The 20,028-nt window shown below is 35.4% G+C and overlaps 2 protein-coding genes across 2 annotated transcripts; both read right to left on the reverse strand.

Annotated features, from left to right (window-relative positions):
* Nucleotides 1-7,911: 7,911 nt before the first annotated feature.
* Nucleotides 7,912-11,652, reverse strand: LOC132314095 (calcium-dependent protein kinase 17). The gene is made up of 8 exons (XM_059813003.1): nt 10,935-11,652; nt 10,204-10,347; nt 9,922-10,074; nt 9,555-9,670; nt 9,134-9,301; nt 8,922-9,049; nt 8,729-8,828; nt 7,912-8,336 (listed from the first exon to the last, which is right to left on the reverse strand). The coding sequence occupies exons 1-8, from the start codon at nt 11,650-11,652 to the stop codon at nt 8,238-8,240; spliced, it is 1,626 nt and encodes a 541-aa protein (XP_059668986.1). The 3' UTR covers nt 7,912-8,237.
* Nucleotides 11,653-13,829: 2,177 nt separating this feature from the next.
* On the reverse strand, nt 13,830-16,917 carry LOC132311516 (uncharacterized). Its single transcript, XM_059809434.1, has 2 exons — nt 16,468-16,917; nt 13,830-14,157 (listed from the first exon to the last, which is right to left on the reverse strand). Exons 1-2 carry the CDS (start codon nt 16,882-16,884, stop codon nt 13,984-13,986), a joined length of 591 nt encoding a protein of 196 aa, XP_059665417.1. The 5' UTR covers nt 16,885-16,917; the 3' UTR covers nt 13,830-13,983.
* Between the last annotated feature and the right edge of the window lie 3,111 nt (nt 16,918-20,028).

Raw genomic sequence — 20,028 nt, forward strand, 5'->3', positions numbered from 1 at the left:
ATATTGCATATTCATGCGCCCTTAATTGCATTATTTAAGTCCATTGTTTGCTTATATTATGTAGATTACTTTCATTTGCATGTTTTTGTATATTTTCAGGTCCATTAGCCAAAAAGAAGTAAGAAGGATGCTTTGTGGAGTTTTAGCCATCAAAAGGCACAAGGCTGAATTTCTGGCAGCAGTAGATCCTGAACTTTGCTCACCATTTTGACCTTGAAAACTTGAGAACTGGACTTCCATAATAACATAAAATATTTAGAGCTCTGAATCAGCTTTCCAAATCTTTAAACGGTTTGTCATTCGGAGCTCGGAGCAGAGAGTTATGGCCTTGTTACCAGAGGTGCACAGAACTGCCTGGCAGCAATGAAATTCTGCCTTGATCTTCATTTTAGACCAACCATCCTTGAGAATTGGATCTCCACCAAACATGAAGTATTTAAAGCTCTGAATTATCTCTCCAAATATTTAAACGGTTCATCATTCGGAGTTCGGAGCGCAAAGTTATGGCCATTTCATCAAAGTAGGTCTGGACGGAGCAAGTGAAGCATGGAGCTTTTTACACTAAATTCGAGTGCTTGAGGCCTTGCTTCGAGTGCTCGAATTTTGGGCAGAATACCCTTCGGAAATGGCTCATTTCAGCCCACTTGCACCTTGGTTTCTTCATTTTGTTTTCCTCTTTAATGAAGTGGTTGGAGATGTTGGTGGGTGGCCTCTTGGAGTGGATAAGATATCTAATAAAGGGAGGGAGGCCACATATAACATTAAGCTTCATTCTACAAGATTAGAGGAGAGAGAAGAGAGCAAGGAGGAGGAGTTCTTGAAGCTTCAAGGAGGAAGCTCGAAAATGGAGGGGAAAACCTTGCTTCTTCCTTCATCTAGGGCCACCATGGGTAACTAAACCTCTTCTAGGGAGGTGATGAAGCTCCATTTTGTAAGCTTTGCTTTGTTTTGATTTATATTTGGGGGTTAATATATGTATGTAATCCTTCCATGAACTAGAGCTCTTCATTTGATGTAATGAATTTCAATATCTATACATAATCATCTTGAGTTAAATATCTTGTCTTAGATGGTTTTTCTCCTATGATTATATTGCTACATTTTCATAGTGACAATGGAATGGAGTTTATGGAAGTGTTGTTAATGGCATGATATTTAGGAGATTTGATAATCTATTGCTTAGGATCTTCCTTTGATAGATTATTCTTGGATTCTATGTCATGTGCTTCTACTATGTGATTAAGGGCTTGATAACTCTATGCTTAGTGAGTATGTCTAAAGTTACAACCTAGTTTAGGTAACCAAAACATGCAATGCTTTGATAGGTTATTCTTACCTATTGATTTCATAAATTTGTTGAAGGGAATGTAATAATTTGTGTTGTTGCATCCCATGGTTATACATATATGTTATTCCCCTAAGTAAATCATATCCTAGCATGCTTATTGATGGTTGTGGAGTCTCTTCCCTAGTCTCTTCTCTATTGTTCTATCTCATCTAATTCTTGCAAGTCACTATTGTTTTATGTGCATTTTAATTTCTTAGTTTAGTGACAAACACACAAACCCTTATTACCCCTTATCATTCTAAGAACAACTCTAGACACTTAGGTTGCCATAGATTAGCGCAGTCCCAGTGGTTCGACTTACCCGACCAATAGCCCTATTTTACAATGATTCGTGCTATTGCGAAGGTTGATGTTTAATTGACCAACCGATCATTATATACGATTATATGAGGCAACTCTAATTAATTAATTAATTAGACATTAGGATAAAGGAGACGTGTTGGCTAACCTATATTGTATATTAGAAGAAAAGGAAGAATCCCTTTTCAACTAGGAAACTTTCTCCAATTTTGGGAACTTGACCCGTTTTAGTATTCTCTTTGTATCTCTTTTCTCGAGTGTCAAAACGGCTCAAATTTTAAATAGGATGAATGAAAATTCGAAGATCTACAATTTTTTATTTCATAAAAATTTCGTGAAACGGATGTTTACCTTGTCAAAACTGGGTTAGAAGACATTATGAATTTTGTATATACATATATTTTATCCCATAATTATTTTAGCCAATTATATTGTACGACATGTTTATATCGTACATTATATGACGTGTTCTATATCTCATAATTGTTTTAACCAATTTGGATAATGTTGTATTAGTTGGGTGTTGGACAAATAATTTTGAATATTTATATTTAACGTATAACGTATTATTTGGATATTTGTTATAACAACTTTTGGACATTAGATTAGCGGTTGGTCGGTTTTACCACTTTAGTGGAGAATAGAAATATTAATATTAAAATGAATTGTGTAATGTACGTGTTATATAATAGCACACATAAATAAATAAATAAAGCCTAATCAACTAATAAGTTGTTTATTGATATTTGTCATGTCTATATATGTAGTTTGTTGATGAAATTATTATAGATTATTTATTTAAATTAATTTTATGTTTATAACTTGCATGTAATGTATGTATGATTTATCTTATTATTAATTTTAAAGTTTGGTACAAGGTTAAATTGGAGGTATGGATGAGTTGTCAAAGGTTTAAATATATTACCTTATTATTTGTATGAATAAATTATATACATGGAAATAATGGATGAGTTGTTAATTAAAAATATAAATAAATATACTTGTGGAGGCATGGTTAAATTGCCAATGTATAAATAAATATATTTTTAAGGGCATGGTTAATTTGCCAAAGTATAAATAAATTGTTATGTGTATTAGATGATTAAATTTACATATATGATTATTGTGTGTATGAGTTGGAGGTGATATATATTATTATATTAGAATAATCTAGTAGTTAAAGGTTAGTGTATAATTTTATAATATTAATAAAATAATATTGGTGAAGACATGGACGATTTGTCAAGGCAAAGATCTTCGCTATGTGATTTAAATAAATAAAATCTTACATTGATGGGTATTGGGTTTTGGATTAAAGGAAACATTTCATGAATTGTTATTTATTATTTAAATTGTTAATTAATTGTTTAAAAATAGAGTTAAGGTTAAAGGAGTTTTAATTTAGAAGGAGAAAGGTAATTGATGATTGGATTAGGTATGATTATGATTAAATCATTGCTTAATGGTTTTAAAAATTAATAAACCCATTAATGGATGTAACTGTTATATTATATATAATTATTTATTTATATATATGTGTATCATCTTATATTAAAGGTTAAAACTTTAATTAGGATGATTTTGGTTATATATGCTTTATTTATCGGTTTTCAGAGGTTTGGTAAAGGGAACTTACTCATAGGTCCAACCCACGATTTATTTTTCAGATTATTAGAAGTTCCAGTCTCGAGGTTGAGGATCCGCAACTGGGAGACTGTTATTCATCTACTCATCTTGTATACTTTTAAGTAGTATTGTTATTTATTGTTGGATGTTATATATAAATTGATAGATTAATAGTTGATAGTTTAGGGGTCCTTGACTTATATGATTCTTGAGTTGTGTTTTAGAATTTTAAATTCATGAAAATTATTTTTGTAAAAGAAGTTTTATTTTATTAATAAAATTTCCTTCAGTGATTTATTCATTATTTTTATTCTTCTTGTATTTTGTGTTCGTTTAAATACTAAATTGTTTTGATATCCCTAGGTCTTCGGGTGTGGGCTTAGCCAACCTACATGTGAAAATTTAGGTGTATCACACATGATAGTTGGTATCAGAGCCAAGTTGTTACGAGTGTGAGAGTGCGCCTCGGTACATCGGCGACAAGGGCGAGTGTTGGGGAGATGACGAGAGGAGGTGACACGAGGTGCTGCCAAGGAGGAACCTTGTCCATTGGGTAAGTGCATAAGGGAGCTACACAAGGAAGCGATGCAAGGCCACGTTAGCAGAAGCTTGGGTAAGTCAGGACTCGAGGGGAGATGTTCATGGCACGAAGGCACAGGCACAAAGTCTTCATGCTCAAAAAGAGACCTTGTGTCGAGTTGATGGCAGAGGATCGAGCACCACGTTGGGGAGTGTTTTTGGTGCGATGGCGAGCACCACATGAAATACTGCCCCACAACACGGAGGTGGCTAGAGCAGGAGGGCAAGCAAAAGTTATGCCCACTAAGTGGAGGAACGCATAGTGCGCTAGTATGCTTACAGTTGGCTTCGTTGCTAGTGCCAAAGAAGAAGGAGGTTCCAGAATCTACGTTTGTCATGCAGGAGTGCAAGAGTGAGCCACAAAGATAAGGCCAAGGGGAGGAAGGAATCTTGAGGGAGACCATACCAAGCAAGGAGGAGAGTTTCCCTTACTATCCACTTGTGGGCTAGAGAAGGAGGAGACCCTCGTGCAGGAGTGCATGGGTGCGTTGTTAAAGAAGGGCATCATGGGAGTAAGCATTGGAGACAAGTCAGTGTCGTGCAAGGAGGATTTTTTTCCACCCACTAAGGAGCTTGTGGGTAGCACTAGAAAGGAGAAGACTGTGAGGGTATAGGTACTCATGGAATGTGCTCGTGAGCAAGTATGGGAGTCAATGGGAGCATAGTTGGGCATATGGACAACCTTAACCTTGGAAGGGCACGTGGAGGAATGGTACACCTTGCTAGTTGAGAACATGAAAAGGGACAACAAGGCCAACATCACAAAAAGGAGTCGTGACATGCAGAGGCGGCCAAGCTACACGTCGAAATAAAGAGAGGTTAGGAGTTAAGGGAAGCTGCGAGCAGATTGTGCCTGAGTAGAAGGGGTTTCCAGACGAGCTTAGAGGATGAGCGCCAAGACTGGTACGAGGGCGTTGCAAGAATTGGGTGGGGGAGAATGTCATGGCTCGTTTAATTACAAGGAGGTTACGTCACGCAGGTGACACGTGTACGCGGAGGAAGTGCTTGCATGACATGAGAAGAGTATAGTATAGTAGAGTTCTAGAACCTTTCGGAATTGTGTAGAAAATTTTAGAATATTCTAGAGAAAGTTGGAAGGTTGTAGAATATTGAAAAATTTATAGATAGTCGCAAAGAAGTAGAGAATATTATAAAATATTAGAGAGTTTTTTTAGAATGTAATTAATTAGAACATTTATGTTGAGTTTTCTAGAAGCTAGGAAGGTGCCTATAAATAGGCAATGAGGGACATTTGTACCAAGAAGCTCTGGAGTGAGAGAGCCTTATACACTTGAGTAATAATATAAGTAAAATTCCTCTTGCCAAATTTGCGTAAGCGTAATGACCCTCACCCTCTCCAGACATAGCATTGTCCACTTTAGCTCCCTAAGACCAGAGACTTCCTAGGGGTTTATCCATCCTGGTACTACTCCATGTTAAACATACTTAATTTCGGAGTTCTGGTAGGTTCACGACCATCACGGCTTTAAAATGCATTGTGTTATAGACGGGTGTTGAATCTACATGTAACACTTGCCCTATCCACAACTAGGTGATGTGCGATTGTGCACCTGTAACTCGCCTAGTGTGGTAGCCTACTGTGCCACCTGCACACGCTCACACACACCAGCCCACAAGGTCGCCACACTAAGTGTGTGAGTATGCAAGCCGAGAGGAGTGCGTGATGCATTACAACACGAGTGGAGTGTGTTGGCACGAGCAATTGTGGGAGTTAGGTTGACCAAGGCCTTATGCAAGTAGAAGCAACACCTTGGTGCCGCACATGTGTGGCTGGAGTGGTGGGGAAACTTTGGGCCCGTGACATAGGGCTCCAATTGGCCCTGTGCTGCTATGCATATCCTTGGTCTATAAATAAACTAGAACCAAAACAATTCTAATGATTCCTAATCAAAATGATAAAATCACTTAAAACTAAACTAAATTGAACCATGCAAGAAATGTTTGAACTGGTTTAATTTTTAAAATTAAACTTTCCTAAAATCATAATATAAAATTAAATACGTTCTAACTAATTTTTCGTGTGATTTGAAGGATGAAAAAATGGATAGAAAAAAGAGGAGAAGGGATGGATGAGGCATCAATGGGGAAGGGAAGGTGTCTCCCTCATTTTTAATTTGGTTAGATATAAATGGATAGGAGAAAGAATGGAAGGGATGTCAGATCATGTCATTTTTTTGTTTGGTTGAAAGAAAGGGAAATAGAGTTTGTATATTCTTTTTACCTATATACCCTCATTATGTTTTGAAAACTAGTGTTTTAAGTGTGAATAAAACTTGCCTACAACTTAAGTTAGAAAATACAGTCACGTTAAACTAACAATGTGAATGTGATTCTAGATGTCCATGTATGTTAGAACTGCAATGTGAATACGACTTTGGTTGTCCATGTATATCACGTTAGAGTAGCAATATAAACGTGTAGGGTCAACTGCATGCAAATATCCTGGTGTGAAGTAGTCGTGTATGAACTTAAATGCCTACCACAAGTGGTGCGTAGTGCAATTTAACGTTAATTATATTTGGACTACAAAAACATAACGCATCATTGCATGAGTGTTAGTGTTGGTGATTGTAATTGTTGTGTGATAAAGGTTGTGTTTATTCGGGTAATGTGATGTTTTAGGAGTGGTTATAATCAACATAAGCATCTGGTTTGAATCATTGCATCTCAAATGAACAGACATACACAATACCCAAGAGGCACTTCTAAGTCTATAAATATCCAGGGGTGCCATAATTCATTCAATTCATTCTAGAGAGAATTCACATTTAATTCTCTACAATTTTCTTTATTTCTCTCTCATGAACCCAAGTGGTTCAAGCCATGGTCAAGTGGTCCGAACCACTAGACCCAAAAACCTACAACACTAAGTCATATTTAAATTGGTCCGAGCCTTTTGGTTCAGATTGAACCCATTTCATTGTTTCAGTAGTATAGGTGCAATTATGAGTCAAAGTAGAGAGAGTATTATTCTTGCAAGGTAGTACACAATGCCGCTCTTTGCACGGGTGGGCTCGGATTGAATGCCATAAAAGGCGTGTCTTACCCTCACTGGACACCAGTTAGTTTTCAAATAAAATGGTATGGCTCGATCCAACAAGTGGTATTAGAGCCAGAGGTCATTGGTTCGATTTGCAAGAGCCCCATCGCATAAGGGAGGGATTGTTGGCAAGGTAGCACACAATGCCTCTCCTTGCACAGGTGGGCCTGGATCGAATGGCATAAAAGGCATGTCTTACCCTCATTGGATACCAATTGGTTTTCAGATGAGATGGCACAACCCGATCCAACATATTATAGAGGAAGTTTGCTGTATTAACGAGTTTGAAGTTTATGTATGATGTTGTTCAGGTTGGTGTCATTCACCTCGCGAGGAATTGTGCCGTGTCATATGATTCTCTGAGCTTCTACAAGAAGATTTAACATGAAATAGCACCATCTCTGCTCAAGCAAATTCAACATGTAATAGCATTATTACCCATCATATATTTTGGCTTGTCACTACCCAGCCACTGAAAAAAAAGAAGAAGAAAAAAGAAAAAAAAAAAAATTCTATTGGCAACTTCTTACCATTAGTTTGGGGATAAAAGGAGGTACTAATTCTTGTGCACCCACAAGAAGACTCATATGAGCCATTTGACAAAGGTGACTTCAAAAAACAGAAAAAAGAACTACCAATTAAGTTATGCCTAAATGGTTTTTGACATATAGACATGGCTTTTAAACTGAAATGTCAGAATGATTTGACAAGAAGAGCAACCTGTTACATTCATGGTATATTGTTCCATGGCAAATATTCTCTTACACTGCTTGATGTACGCGTTACAAAAACCGCGAGATCATTCCTCATTAGAGAAATTAAGCAAACTTAGTATAAATACCATCATAAAGTACCATTCAGATTATGTGTTCTTTAGGAAATTTGAGGCCATTTAAAATTCAAATACAGTAAACTAATTAATTAAAATGTGCTAACAAGATCCAATAGTTTCTTTTCAGCTAGTTCACAAAACATCAAATTAGTCATATCTATTTCTAATACTGGAGAATGATAGAGACATTAAAGGACCCTCCATTGCTTCCTAAGCATTGGCAAGTCATAATGATTACAATGTTCACAAATGGAAAAGAATAAATTCATTTCCTATCAAACCTTACAACCCGGGAACAAATATATAAATTTTTTGTTGAATTTTTGTCTGCAACCACCCCCTTCTGATCCTCTCACTTCAATATATAATGTACATGAGCATCCAAGAATCTTTCGAAATTCACGATTTTTCTGAAACATGTAAAGATGTTAGCCTCCCCGCCATAACAAAGATAACGATTTTGACTCCTCTGATGTCACACCAACACAAATTCAAACAAACACATCACGTCGCTTCTTGGGGTTTGCCCCTGCTTCCGGGTTGCCCTTCCTCATCATGGCCACAAATTCATCGTAGTCTACCCGGCCATCCTGCAAATATTCAAAGCATATATTACTTGCATAGTCAAATTCATCTGTATAGAAGTAATGTGAATCAAATATATACTTATTAGTGCAAATTTGATACTTAATTAGTCCTAAAAATAAGTGTGCCATGTTACTTTCAGAATGCCAAGAATGTTTCAATGAACTGACTGAGAAATTGCTCTAAATAGTAAGTACTCCTCTGTTTGGTTGCTGAGAAGATTTTGAGAAAAATGAAAGAAAGGCCAGACACTGATATCCAACAACCATCCAGAATTAGAATAGAAGTGTAAGATCCTGATTTTTCTGTCTGTTTCTTTAAACAATTTGGCAAACACATGGATTTCAATTTGTGTTCCATCAATAACAACAACGAGTCACGTTTTTTTGTTGCTTACATTATCGGAGTCAACTTCAGAAATGATTTCTTTAATGTCTCTCTCGTCATTCATGCCAAACTCCTTGAGAGCTTGCTCAAGTTCTTCGATTGTAATGTACCTGATTACGAAGGAAGTGAAAAATTAGTATCAGAATCTAAACTTGAAGAAACTTGAAATAGTTCTAGATTCAATCATCTGTTGTTATAATTACCCGCTGTTATCTTTGTCGAAGTACTGGAATGCAGTGTAGAGATGCTCTTCCCTGTCCATTCTGTTCAAGTGCATCGTTGCAGTAATGAACTCGTCGTAGTCTATGGTCCCATTGCCATCTGCATCAGCCTGTTTCAGGGCGGACATCAAAATGAGTATATACTATGATGATACTAAAATTCTCTAATAATTGATTTTAGTTATGGAACTCACTGCATCCATTAATTGTTTGGCTTCATATTCGGATAGCTTTGTCCCTTGCTTGTCCAGTCCTTGCTTCAGCTCCTCAAGTGTTATCGTACCACTGTTGTCAGTATCTATGGCCTTAAACATCTGTTTCAATCCCATGATTTCCTCCTCTGAGAGACAACCCGCGATAACCTAACCATTTTAAGGGAAAAAAAATATGATGAGGAAAATTCCTAAAAATCAATGTACAATGAAAAATAACAATACAAAATAAACTACGTTGGGACCAAAAGGTCTCCAAAGATGGAATTGCTGGAATGTGCCTAGCTAAGCTAATGAAGATGGTATGAATGGAAATCGTCCAACGATTGAAATGAGATTAATTTTCTTATTAAAAACCGAGTAAACGTATTAATTTTACTTCATTGAGGAAAATATAGAATACCCTTAGAGCAACTTTCTTGAACTTGTTCATTGCCCTGAACTGTTTGAGCCTAGCCAAAACTGCATTGTCAAGTGGTGTATCAGGCGCTTCTCCGTCCTCCTTAATCCAAGGATGATCTGAAAAAACAATCACGATTTATAAGTATATGTAATATTAATACCACAAACATTATGGAAATATTTTTTTATCTCCAATCTAAGCAAGTGTTGTTAACAAGTATTCTCAACTATATCACCTCCATTTTTCAGTAATTAAATCGTAGTTCTAAGCCAACCAATACAATACGTGGTCTTAGATTTATTTTTACTGTCATATGTCTTCATGTATATGAAACAATCTATTCATGACAATACACAACCATACTTACTGAGAACTTGGAAAGCTGAGAGCCTCTGCTTGGGGTCTAAAGTCAACATCTTCCGGACAAGATCCTTTGCTTGAGATGAAATTGAAGGCCATGGATCGCTTGTAAAATCAATGTGACCCCGCAGGATTGAATTGAATATCCCTTGCTCGGATTCTGTAAACATAATTCTCTTGTTCGTTATCATTCAATCAACCATACTCTCTGCATATATCTGCTTTTTATCTATATGAATGAAAAGTTCTGAAAAATAAAATAACTTTTCATTTTTTAACGACGACTTACCTGCCCAAAAGGGAGGAACTCCAGATAGAAGAATGTATAACATGACCCCGATGCTCCATATATCAACCTCTGGTCCATATCTTCTCTTCAAGACTTCAGGTGCAATATAATACGCACTGCCCACGATATCTTTAAACACTTCATCTGTTGATAGGAAAAATCATTTTTTGCATTAGATGTAGTAAGAAAGAGTGGGATTAAAACAAATTTTTTCGAAAAAACTACACCTTCTCCAACTTTGATTGAAGTAAAAGGGAAAATATGTCAATTCAACAATCTGCAATCATATGAATTCTTGAGGCAATTTATTCAGAAGTGTTTGGCAACCATTTAAAACCACAAGAAAATGGTTAATATTGTTTTTCATGTATAACATGTGAATCTATGTGTTTCTCTCAGCACTACTCTTCAAGAAAAGTTGTTTAAAATTCTTAATTAATTCAACTCATTTCTATATTGCTATTATTACTTTGGTTGTTTGATATTACAGATTGTATTAACTCCTGTGCATTGATTCGATAATTTTCATTCTTACATTTTTGTACTTTTTTCATTTCAACATGCTGCAGATAATTTTTATTTTTTAATTTTTATTTTATAGCCATTAGATAGTGACTTGACCAAATTATATCCCCCGAGATTATAAATTTTGTGCAGGATCTCCACATTATATAATAAAATAGAATTTCCCTTAAAAAGCAAAACAAGACACAGAAAAATAAATACAGAACCTTGCTTGTAGAACACTGAGAGACCGAAATCTGTAGCTTTGAGTGGCGAATCCTCATCCTTGTTCAAAAGGAGGAAATTCTCGGGCTTGAGATCCCTATGGATGACACCCATCGAATGGCACGTGTGCACGATCTGCACAATGGTCCTCAGCAACGATGCAGCAGCTCGCTCCGTGTAATGTCCCTTTGCAATGATCCGATCAAAGAGCTCCCCTCCAGCACACAACTCCATTACCAGATGCACCGAATGCTTGTCCTCGTACGCCCCCTTAAGTTCCACAATGTTAGGCTGCCCGGTCAAATGGTGCATGATTTGGACTTCCCTCCTAACATCCTCAATATCCTCCTTGTTAACCAGCTTCCTTTTGGCAATTGTCTTGCAAGCGAATTGCTCCCCTGTTTGTTTGTGAGTACACAGATAGGTAATGCCAAATTGTCCCCTACCAAGCTCTTTTCCGATAGTATAAGTCAGACGAACGTCCTCCACTGGCCGGCCTAAAACAGGTCCGATTTGGGGGTGCTTGGAAGGCTTGGGAGTGGCATGATTTGGAGAGGCCGAAGGAGCTCCGGTTCTAGGTGGGATGGTGCCATTTTGGGATGAGGGAGGTGTGGCATTTTCAGCATTGTTCAGGCCAGAATCTCCCTTTTCGTTGTCGGTGGCATTGTTATTTGGGGCACTCAGGAACCGGGAAGTGCCTTTGGGGCAACAATTCCCCATTGATTAGAGTTTAAGGAAGAAAAAGAGAAAGAGAGAGGGGTGGCAAAGATATAGGAAGAGGGTGGCCCTGAGACAGAGCAAAAAGGCAATGTGATTTTGGGGGCATAAGAGATTATTGTTATGAAACAGAAAAAAATGTAAGAGGAGAGAGAAAGAGAGAGAGAGAGAGAGAGAGAGAGGTTTGATACAGGTTGGATTCTAAGGAATAACGGAGGGCATTGATGGTGAGGAATTTTGGGGGGGGGGGGGTGTCTGAAATGGGTTGAAAGAGTCATTGGAGAGTATAAAATGGGAGGCTTAGAAGATTTCCCGGGAAACAAACGGTATTTTGATTTGGTGGCAATCTATGATTAACGGTTAGGAGATAAGAAAATTGCACTGTTGGCATTTCAACTTTGCAAAATGACAGCTATTCACCACAATTAATTCAAACCAAACAAATTTTCATAGAAGTAATGCTTGTTATAATATTTGAAATCACCAAATTACCCCTATCATCTATATATAGATGTCATGATTTGCTAGTTTCAATTCCCACTAGCTCTGGTTTAACCGTTTAAGGACTAATTTGTCATTAAACAACTTCCCACTCAGTTCCTTGGCTGGCAACTATATATAGAAGCCATATCAAACACAACTATCTTTATGTATACAAGCCATAATACTTTAGTCCATCCTATGACTTCTCTTCTGTTCGTGGTATGCACATACCTCCTAAATTTTTTATATAAACCACTCTGTCAACTATGAATATAATTGAATATATCACTCATCAATTAAAAAAACATGGTAACAACATTTCTGTAGCTGGAAATTGGTTATTGTGCTCTGTTTATATTGCTGTTTTTCTTGATATCTCAGCTGCACAAATTCAGTCTCTCTCTCTCTCTCACACACACACAAACATAAACACACACACACACACAAACAGTGTTATAGTTAACTGCATGGATGGCTGAAGCTGATACTGTTAGAGTAAGCTTAAACTATATTAAATCCACAGGATCTCTTTTGTAAAATCTTCACAAATTTATTTATTTATTTATTTATTTTTTCCAGTTTTGGTCAGTCAGAAAGATAAACCTGATGAGAGAAAAATTTACTGTTTCTGCAACAGAAAGAGACTTTATATAAATGATAAGCTTGCTCATGTCGCATGTAAAATCTTCACAATTTTTTTTTTTTTTTTTTTATTTTTTTTATCAAATAATAAGACTGAATCCTTAGATGTAATGCTGCAATGTGCCACACAGTTTTGACTTTGTACTAGTTAAAGAATTCCACCAGTTTGGAAGGTTAAATAGAGGTACATTTTTAACAACTCCAAATGATTTTTCTGGGATTTCCACTGGATATTTACTTCTGCAATTATTTATGCTTCTTTAATATTTTGACATGTTCAGATTGTCGTATAATTTTCCTGAAACTGAAACATTTTCTACAAGAATTTTATTAATAATAATAAAAAAAGAGAGGAAATTTTCCATTCAAATTGAAGTTTCCTATTAGTTGAACACAGAACTTTTCCATCTCCAACCATTAAACAATAGCACGAGCCTCTTCCAACCAACAGAAGGTCTTTTGTATCAAGACTTGTAAGTTGATATTGCCAAAAATAGGGGTACGCCTGTGTACCTGGACTCGGATGCGTGTGTCGGGTGCGGATATTTATCGAGGCATAAGAGATGTCGTATTCCTATCGTGTGTCAAGTGTGGATGTGTAACGAGAAGTTGTCAAATCCCCAAATGAAGGACACATGGACACTGCAAAATATAAATATTATCTGATTTATCTATTTAATTTTATAGAGTAAAATAATTTTCTTATGTCACATAATGATTAATATAAGCATATCACTCATCTTGAAGCAATAATATAATACAATTAAATCATTAAATATGTTTTTTAGGTGCATGTTCAACCAAAAGAGTCGGACACATGTCCCATACCCATGTCCGAGTATAGTGTGTCTGACACAATACTTCAACTACTAATGAAGAGTGCATATAATATATGGTACCACTAGAGGTTAGAATATTTGTACAAACATGGTAAAAAAAATCACATCAGATATGAACTTTATTAACAATCTTGTGCATGTTTTCTTCATTCAGAAAGTACCTTCCAAATTCACTGCTTACTCTGGAAAAAAAATTATGTACCAACATCTCAGATCTCATGTAACAACAGTAAAACATAAATGTGAATAACTTACACCAATACAATATTATTTCCTTATACAATGAGGGCAATGCATATAGTTGGAGTGTTTCTTTAACTACGTTTTACCATGAGCTACTGGTAAGTTGTTCGGATTCGATACGGGGTTGCTATTCCAAGCTAGGTGCCTCCTCGGTGGGGTTGGACTCGAAAACATCTGAGTTAGAACCGTCTGGTTCTTCTAAAAGCTCTCTCGATTGGATCGATTCCTTGTACGCAGGAGTCTGCTTAAAATCTGTTGCACCTTCATTGTATGTGGCCACGGCAATTCCACATGCAACTAACTGAGAACATAAAAGTTCCAAAATCAACCTCTGTTTAAAGAACCAACCTTTCCAAGTGCAAATTTTAGGGAAAAAAAAAAAAAATAGAAGCAAAATCACACACGCAAATATGCACATTTGTAGCCGTCATTGTAAAATGTAAACTATCATCAGTCTAGATGCAGAAGATTCCTTGCCATAGAGTATAGACAGAAGACATTAGCAAACTCATACTTCATTGCTCAGAGATCATCAACACAACTGAAATCATACTTGACAAACCCTGCTCCCAAAGGTAGATAATGTTTCCCACTTTATAGCTCCAAAACGTACTTATGTCACATTAACTTACCAAAATTTTACCCAGAACTTTCAAAGAGATGCATTTGACACACGTCATGTCAAATTTATAAGTTTTAAATATAGCCCGTGTATCCTAATTTCTGTCTTAGATGATGATTGTGTAAGCTATCGAACGAATTCAGTGACGGAGCCAGAAAATTTTGTGAGGGGGCCGACTTTTTAATTTGTGGGTACAAAATTATATGATGGGTTCATTTTTGTAATTTTAATAGGGTTTTTTTTCATAAATTTTTAAAATTTTAAAGTATAAAATGAAAAAAAAAAAAAAAAAATCAGTGGGGCAAATTATAATTCTAGTGGGGGCATCTTCATAAATTATCAAAATTTGAAGTATAAAATGCTAAAAAAAAAAAGAATCCAGTGGGGGCGAATTGTAATTTTAGGGGGGGCATTTTGCATAAATTTTTAAAAAATTAGGGTATAAAATGAAAATATTAAAAATCCAGGGGGGGCATCTGCCCCCCCTGGTCACCTGCTGGGTCTGTGCCTGCGAACGATCTTTCCCTGAGACAGCTGCTTGTGGGCATACAACTGAGATCCCCAAGGACTCCACAACTATCACGAAATAACAGATTATGAAGTGCTGGAACAACTTTTTTTCAGTGCATCAATTCTTTTCACTGCCTAATCTATACAATGATGTTGAATTAAGGGATACAACTCCTTTTTATCACAGCTTGGTTTTGATTGATACACTAATATATGCAATTATATGATATATATTTTCTAAAAAATATGGCAAAATGAAAACAGAAAATAAACACATCAAAATAAGAAACAAAAAATGTAATGATCATTATAAGTAACACATCTTAAGTTCACTTCATTTATAGGGGGAATCTATCTCATGACTGCATAATTTTTTTAGATAAATAGTCAATGCTGAAGTAACTATAATTAGAGTCTATATACTAGAACAAGAAAACTAAATACCATCTTCCCCTTCATCAAAGTTTCTATGCCAGTTACATAACCAACCAAATTCTCATTTCTATTCAACAACTCCCCCTCCTTGCCTCCCTCTGACCATCCAAAAAAGCCCCTAGCCAGTGTCTATCTTTTGCCAATCACATACACTTCCAAATCATTTCGCTCCATCATCTTCCTCTCCAAGCTTATTGGCCATCCGACCTCCCTATAAAGCTCCTTTGCAGTGAGCTATTCTATGCCAACTACCCATTCAGTCTCCACCAAATTCTCATTTCTATTCACCATCATCCCCTCTGGCCCATTGGCCCTCCAACCTCTGGAATAATTACCCATCACAGTGTTTTTTTATTCCAATTACACATTCAACCAAATCCTCATTTCTATTCAGTATTCACCATCTTCCGTGGGAGCCTTTTGGGGTCCGAGAAAGCCCCTTTCCAGTGTCAATTCGATAGTAGTCCATATAAAACCCATATATCCCATCAAGTTGATCAGTAGGAGCATAAAACAGTTCACCAGATAAATGCTTTTTAAGTTTAAAAAGAACTACTACTTTCTTTCTCTCTTCACATATAATATACCAACAAGATATGCTTATCCAAGAATCAGAAAATTTTCTGGGTCCTCATCCATCCAACAAGTTAACCAGTAGGAGCAAAAAATAGTTCACCAGATCATAAATGCTTTCAAGTGTAAGAAGAACTACTAATACTCCTCCTCCTCTCTCTCTCTCTCACACACACACATATATTATACTGACAATATATGCTTATCTAAGAATTAAAAAAACTCTCTCTAGTTTTTTTTAGTAGTCCCATTTAGCATCAAAACAATCATATAAAGACCGATTAAAACCCTTTAACATCAACCAACAATTGAAACCCAATTCGAGAAAAACCCTCTTTGGTCGCACAAGCGCTAACATTTACTATAAAAATCAATCACACAAAAGACCCATTAAAATCCCCAAAGGCCCCAAAACCCCAATCAACAAACAAACCAAGCAACAAACAGGTGGTACGTGGAAGAGTGAATTACCGCGAAAACAATCCCAAAAGCCCACATGTACTGCACGAAGAAGCCAAGACCGTCCCACTGAGGCCCCTCCCAGAAATCCGGCTTGTCTCCGGGAAGCTCCGGCAAGAAATACCCATCGTCAACATCAACATCAGCGGCTGCTGCTTCGCTTTCAATCTCAGCAGTCCGTTGTTTCAGCTCATCTTCTTGTTCTCTGGTCGTGGTCGCGCTCTTTCTGTTCTTGCTGTCGAACCTCCCGGTTCTGGAGGAGAGCTTCTTGCCTGCTGAGACTATGTGAGAGTTTCGGTGTGGGAATGGAAGAGAATGAGATGGGTTTGATGGGGATAAAATGGGACCTCGGAGGGAGGGGCGAGTAGAGGAGCTTGTAGTGGCGCCGCCGTATGGGATCCCACCGCCGGCGACTATGGTGAGAGCCATGGGAGTGGATGAGTGAGAGAGAGAGGGGGGGGGGGGGGGGGGGGGGGAGAGAGTGAGAGTGGTGAGACTGTAAATGAAGCCTATAAAAATCTGTGTGGATAAGAAAAGAATATCCTGGTTTTTGCTATTTGGGGCTCCTATTATTTTTCAATTGCTCTGTGACCATTTAAAAAAGACAGTATTTTGTGAATAATATAGTCCCTTTTGTCATTTGCATGTGCTTAATGTAACAATTTTATATGGTCAACACAGTAAATATAAATTATTATTGTAACATATTTTAGCCTTTAATTTATGGTATTATAATATTATAACACGGTGTAATTGTATGAATGTTATATTTTCGATATAAATATATTGTATAAGTATACAAATCACCTAAATATAGGAGATCTGAGTATATATTATATAGTCGAGTCCACATTTTTTTGAAAGGGTTATTGTATAACCGTATAATAGTGCCTTCTCACCTCTTCGAGTAGCGGCGGGCAAAGAGTTCAAGTGTTTAGATAGTGTTACATATATGGGTAAAATGCAAAAAAAAATTCTGACTTAATTACCCCTAATCAGAAAAAAGTTTTAAAAAATTATTGTAAACTTTTAATAAATTACAAACAAATTTGAGAAAGCAATTTGAGCTCAAGTTGATTTTTAAAATTTTCAACTCTTACTTAATCCTAACTCGGCTTTTAACTCTAGTTACTTAAACTAGCCTAATCTATCATTCTATTTTTAAATTCTGATTTGCAACTCAGACTGAAATTTTGAGTTAGAAAGTTACTTACCCAAAGCAACAAAGTTTCCTAATATTCTCAACTTTATATGACCAATCTCCACATTGAAATTTTAATATGATATTGAGTTACTTTAAGATTAATTAACTCCTAACCACAAAAAGTTTTAAAAAATTATTGCAAACTTTTAATAAATTACAAACAAATTTTTAGAAAATAAATTCTCCAAAATATTAACATACAATAAAAGATTTAAATAAAGGAAGTTAAAAAAAAGAAACGTGTTCATAATTTGAATATTATATATAATGTATTAACATGGAAAATATATATGGAAATAATATTAGAATTAGGCCGGATTTGGGTTGACTCGGGTTGCTAACATCTTGACCCAAGCCTGACCCTTATTAAGTTCGAATTTAAATTTTGCTACCCAAGCCCAACTCTAAATCGGGTTGTACTCAAGTTGCCTATTAAATAGGTAGCACATGGTGGCAGTTAAATGTATTTAATGAATCCTATTTTAATGTACTATCATGTTTTAAAATAAATGTCCACTTTAAAAATTGTGACTCATATTTAATAGTTTTCTACTTTAAAAAATATGAGTCAAAGTTTTAAAAGTGTACATTTATTTTGAAATAGAAATAGTAAGAGATGTGCTAATCACAGTCGCCCCCGCGACTATAGAATCTCAGTCGCTAGTTTAGTAATTGACGCATGTATTTTTTTTTCCAATAATTAATTACTATTTTTATGCTAACTTCCTCTTGGGTCTCTCATTATATATAATTACTATACTAACCTCCTAAATGAGAAACCGGTGAAAAAAGTACTATAATCTGGTTTTCTCTAAAATTATCTGTTTTTTCATATCCCTATTCTCTGTTTCGAAGTTTTCGGTTGTTTTTTAAATAAAAAAAATAAAATCAAATAGAAAAAAAAGTATAATTTGAAAAAAAATTTATATTACTTTTTTCTTTTTTATTTTATGATAATTTTTTTATTTTTTTAATTTGAAAAATTAGAGCAATACTTCGAATACAAAGATCTGAAAAAATTTAGATTTGAACTTCAAACATTTAGATATGGAATTTTGTAAAAAATAAAATTTTAAAGTGAGATGGAACCATGGAGGTTTCAGATTAAAAAAAAAAAAAAATCAGTGAAAAAAGTACTATCAGATCCCTATTATCTGTTTCGAAGTATTAGGTTGTTTTTCAATTAAAAAAAAATAGAAAATCAAATTAAAAAAAAAGTATAATCTGAAAAAAAAAAAAAAAAATTATAGTACTTTTTTCTTTATGATAATTTTTTTTTTTTTTTTTAATATGAAAAATCAGAGCAATACTTCGAATACAAAGAATACGGATCTGAAAAAATTCAGATTTGAACTTCAAACATTTACATATGTACTTTTGTAAAAAAAGAAAATTTTAGTGTTGGAACTTCAAACATATATGAAATTCTGTAAAAAATAAAATGTTAAAGTGAGATGGAATCGTGGAGGTTTCTGAAGTTTCTCGGTTAGGAGTCTAGTATAGTAATTATATATAATGAGAGACCTAAGTCTAGTATAGTAATTATATATAATGAGAGATCCAAGAGGAAGTTAGCATAAAAATAGTAATTAATTATTGGGAAAGAAAATACACGCGTCAATTATTAAATTCGCGTCAATTACTAAATTAGTGACTGAGATTTCACAGTCGCGGAACAACCGTAATTAGCACTCCTCAAATAGTAAAACCAAATAGGATTCATTAAATTCATTTAACGGTCTTTAGTGTCCCCACTTACATAGAAAATGACAATACTTGCCTATGTAATTGAATCATTCATCAAGCAGATTCCTTTACGACAGCCAATGACTGAGAATCTTGGACCCACGGCTTTCACCACAATTTTAATCAAAGATTTAAAGGTTAAGAGCTATATTCTTATAATACTAATAAATATTATTATTTATTCAAATAAAGATTCCATTATACTAATTTTGTAAAAAAATAAAAAAAAATAAAAATTAGGGTTATTGATTTGTGAAAGAAAGTTCATTTTTATACTTTGATTTCATGACAGGACACTAGTTATCCATCCACCCACTTATTTTAACAAATCAACCTATAAAATTCGCCCATTTAGAATGCAAATGACCATTAATGGCTCGGAGACCATACCGATAAGTATTAATGTCTTAGAGAACGTGATAATTCTGATGAACATCTCAATTGATATTTCTTTAAATCCATTGTTTTGGGCTAATGTACCTTAATCAAGGACAATCCATGGCATGAGCTATAGATATGACTTAATTAGGAGAATACAAACCTAAAATCAATCACCCCTTGAATAGTAAAATTTGAAATCAGAAAACAAAAACAAAAAAAAATAAAGGGTATGCCTGGCTAAA

Source organism: Cornus florida, unplaced genomic scaffold (assembly GCF_030987335.1).
Source record: "Cornus florida cultivar Cherokee Brave unplaced genomic scaffold, ASM3098733v1 CherokeeBrave_3.0.0_Hap2_Chr06, whole genome shotgun sequence".
In the NCBI taxonomy this organism is placed as follows: domain Eukaryota; kingdom Viridiplantae; phylum Streptophyta; class Magnoliopsida; order Cornales; family Cornaceae; genus Cornus; species Cornus florida.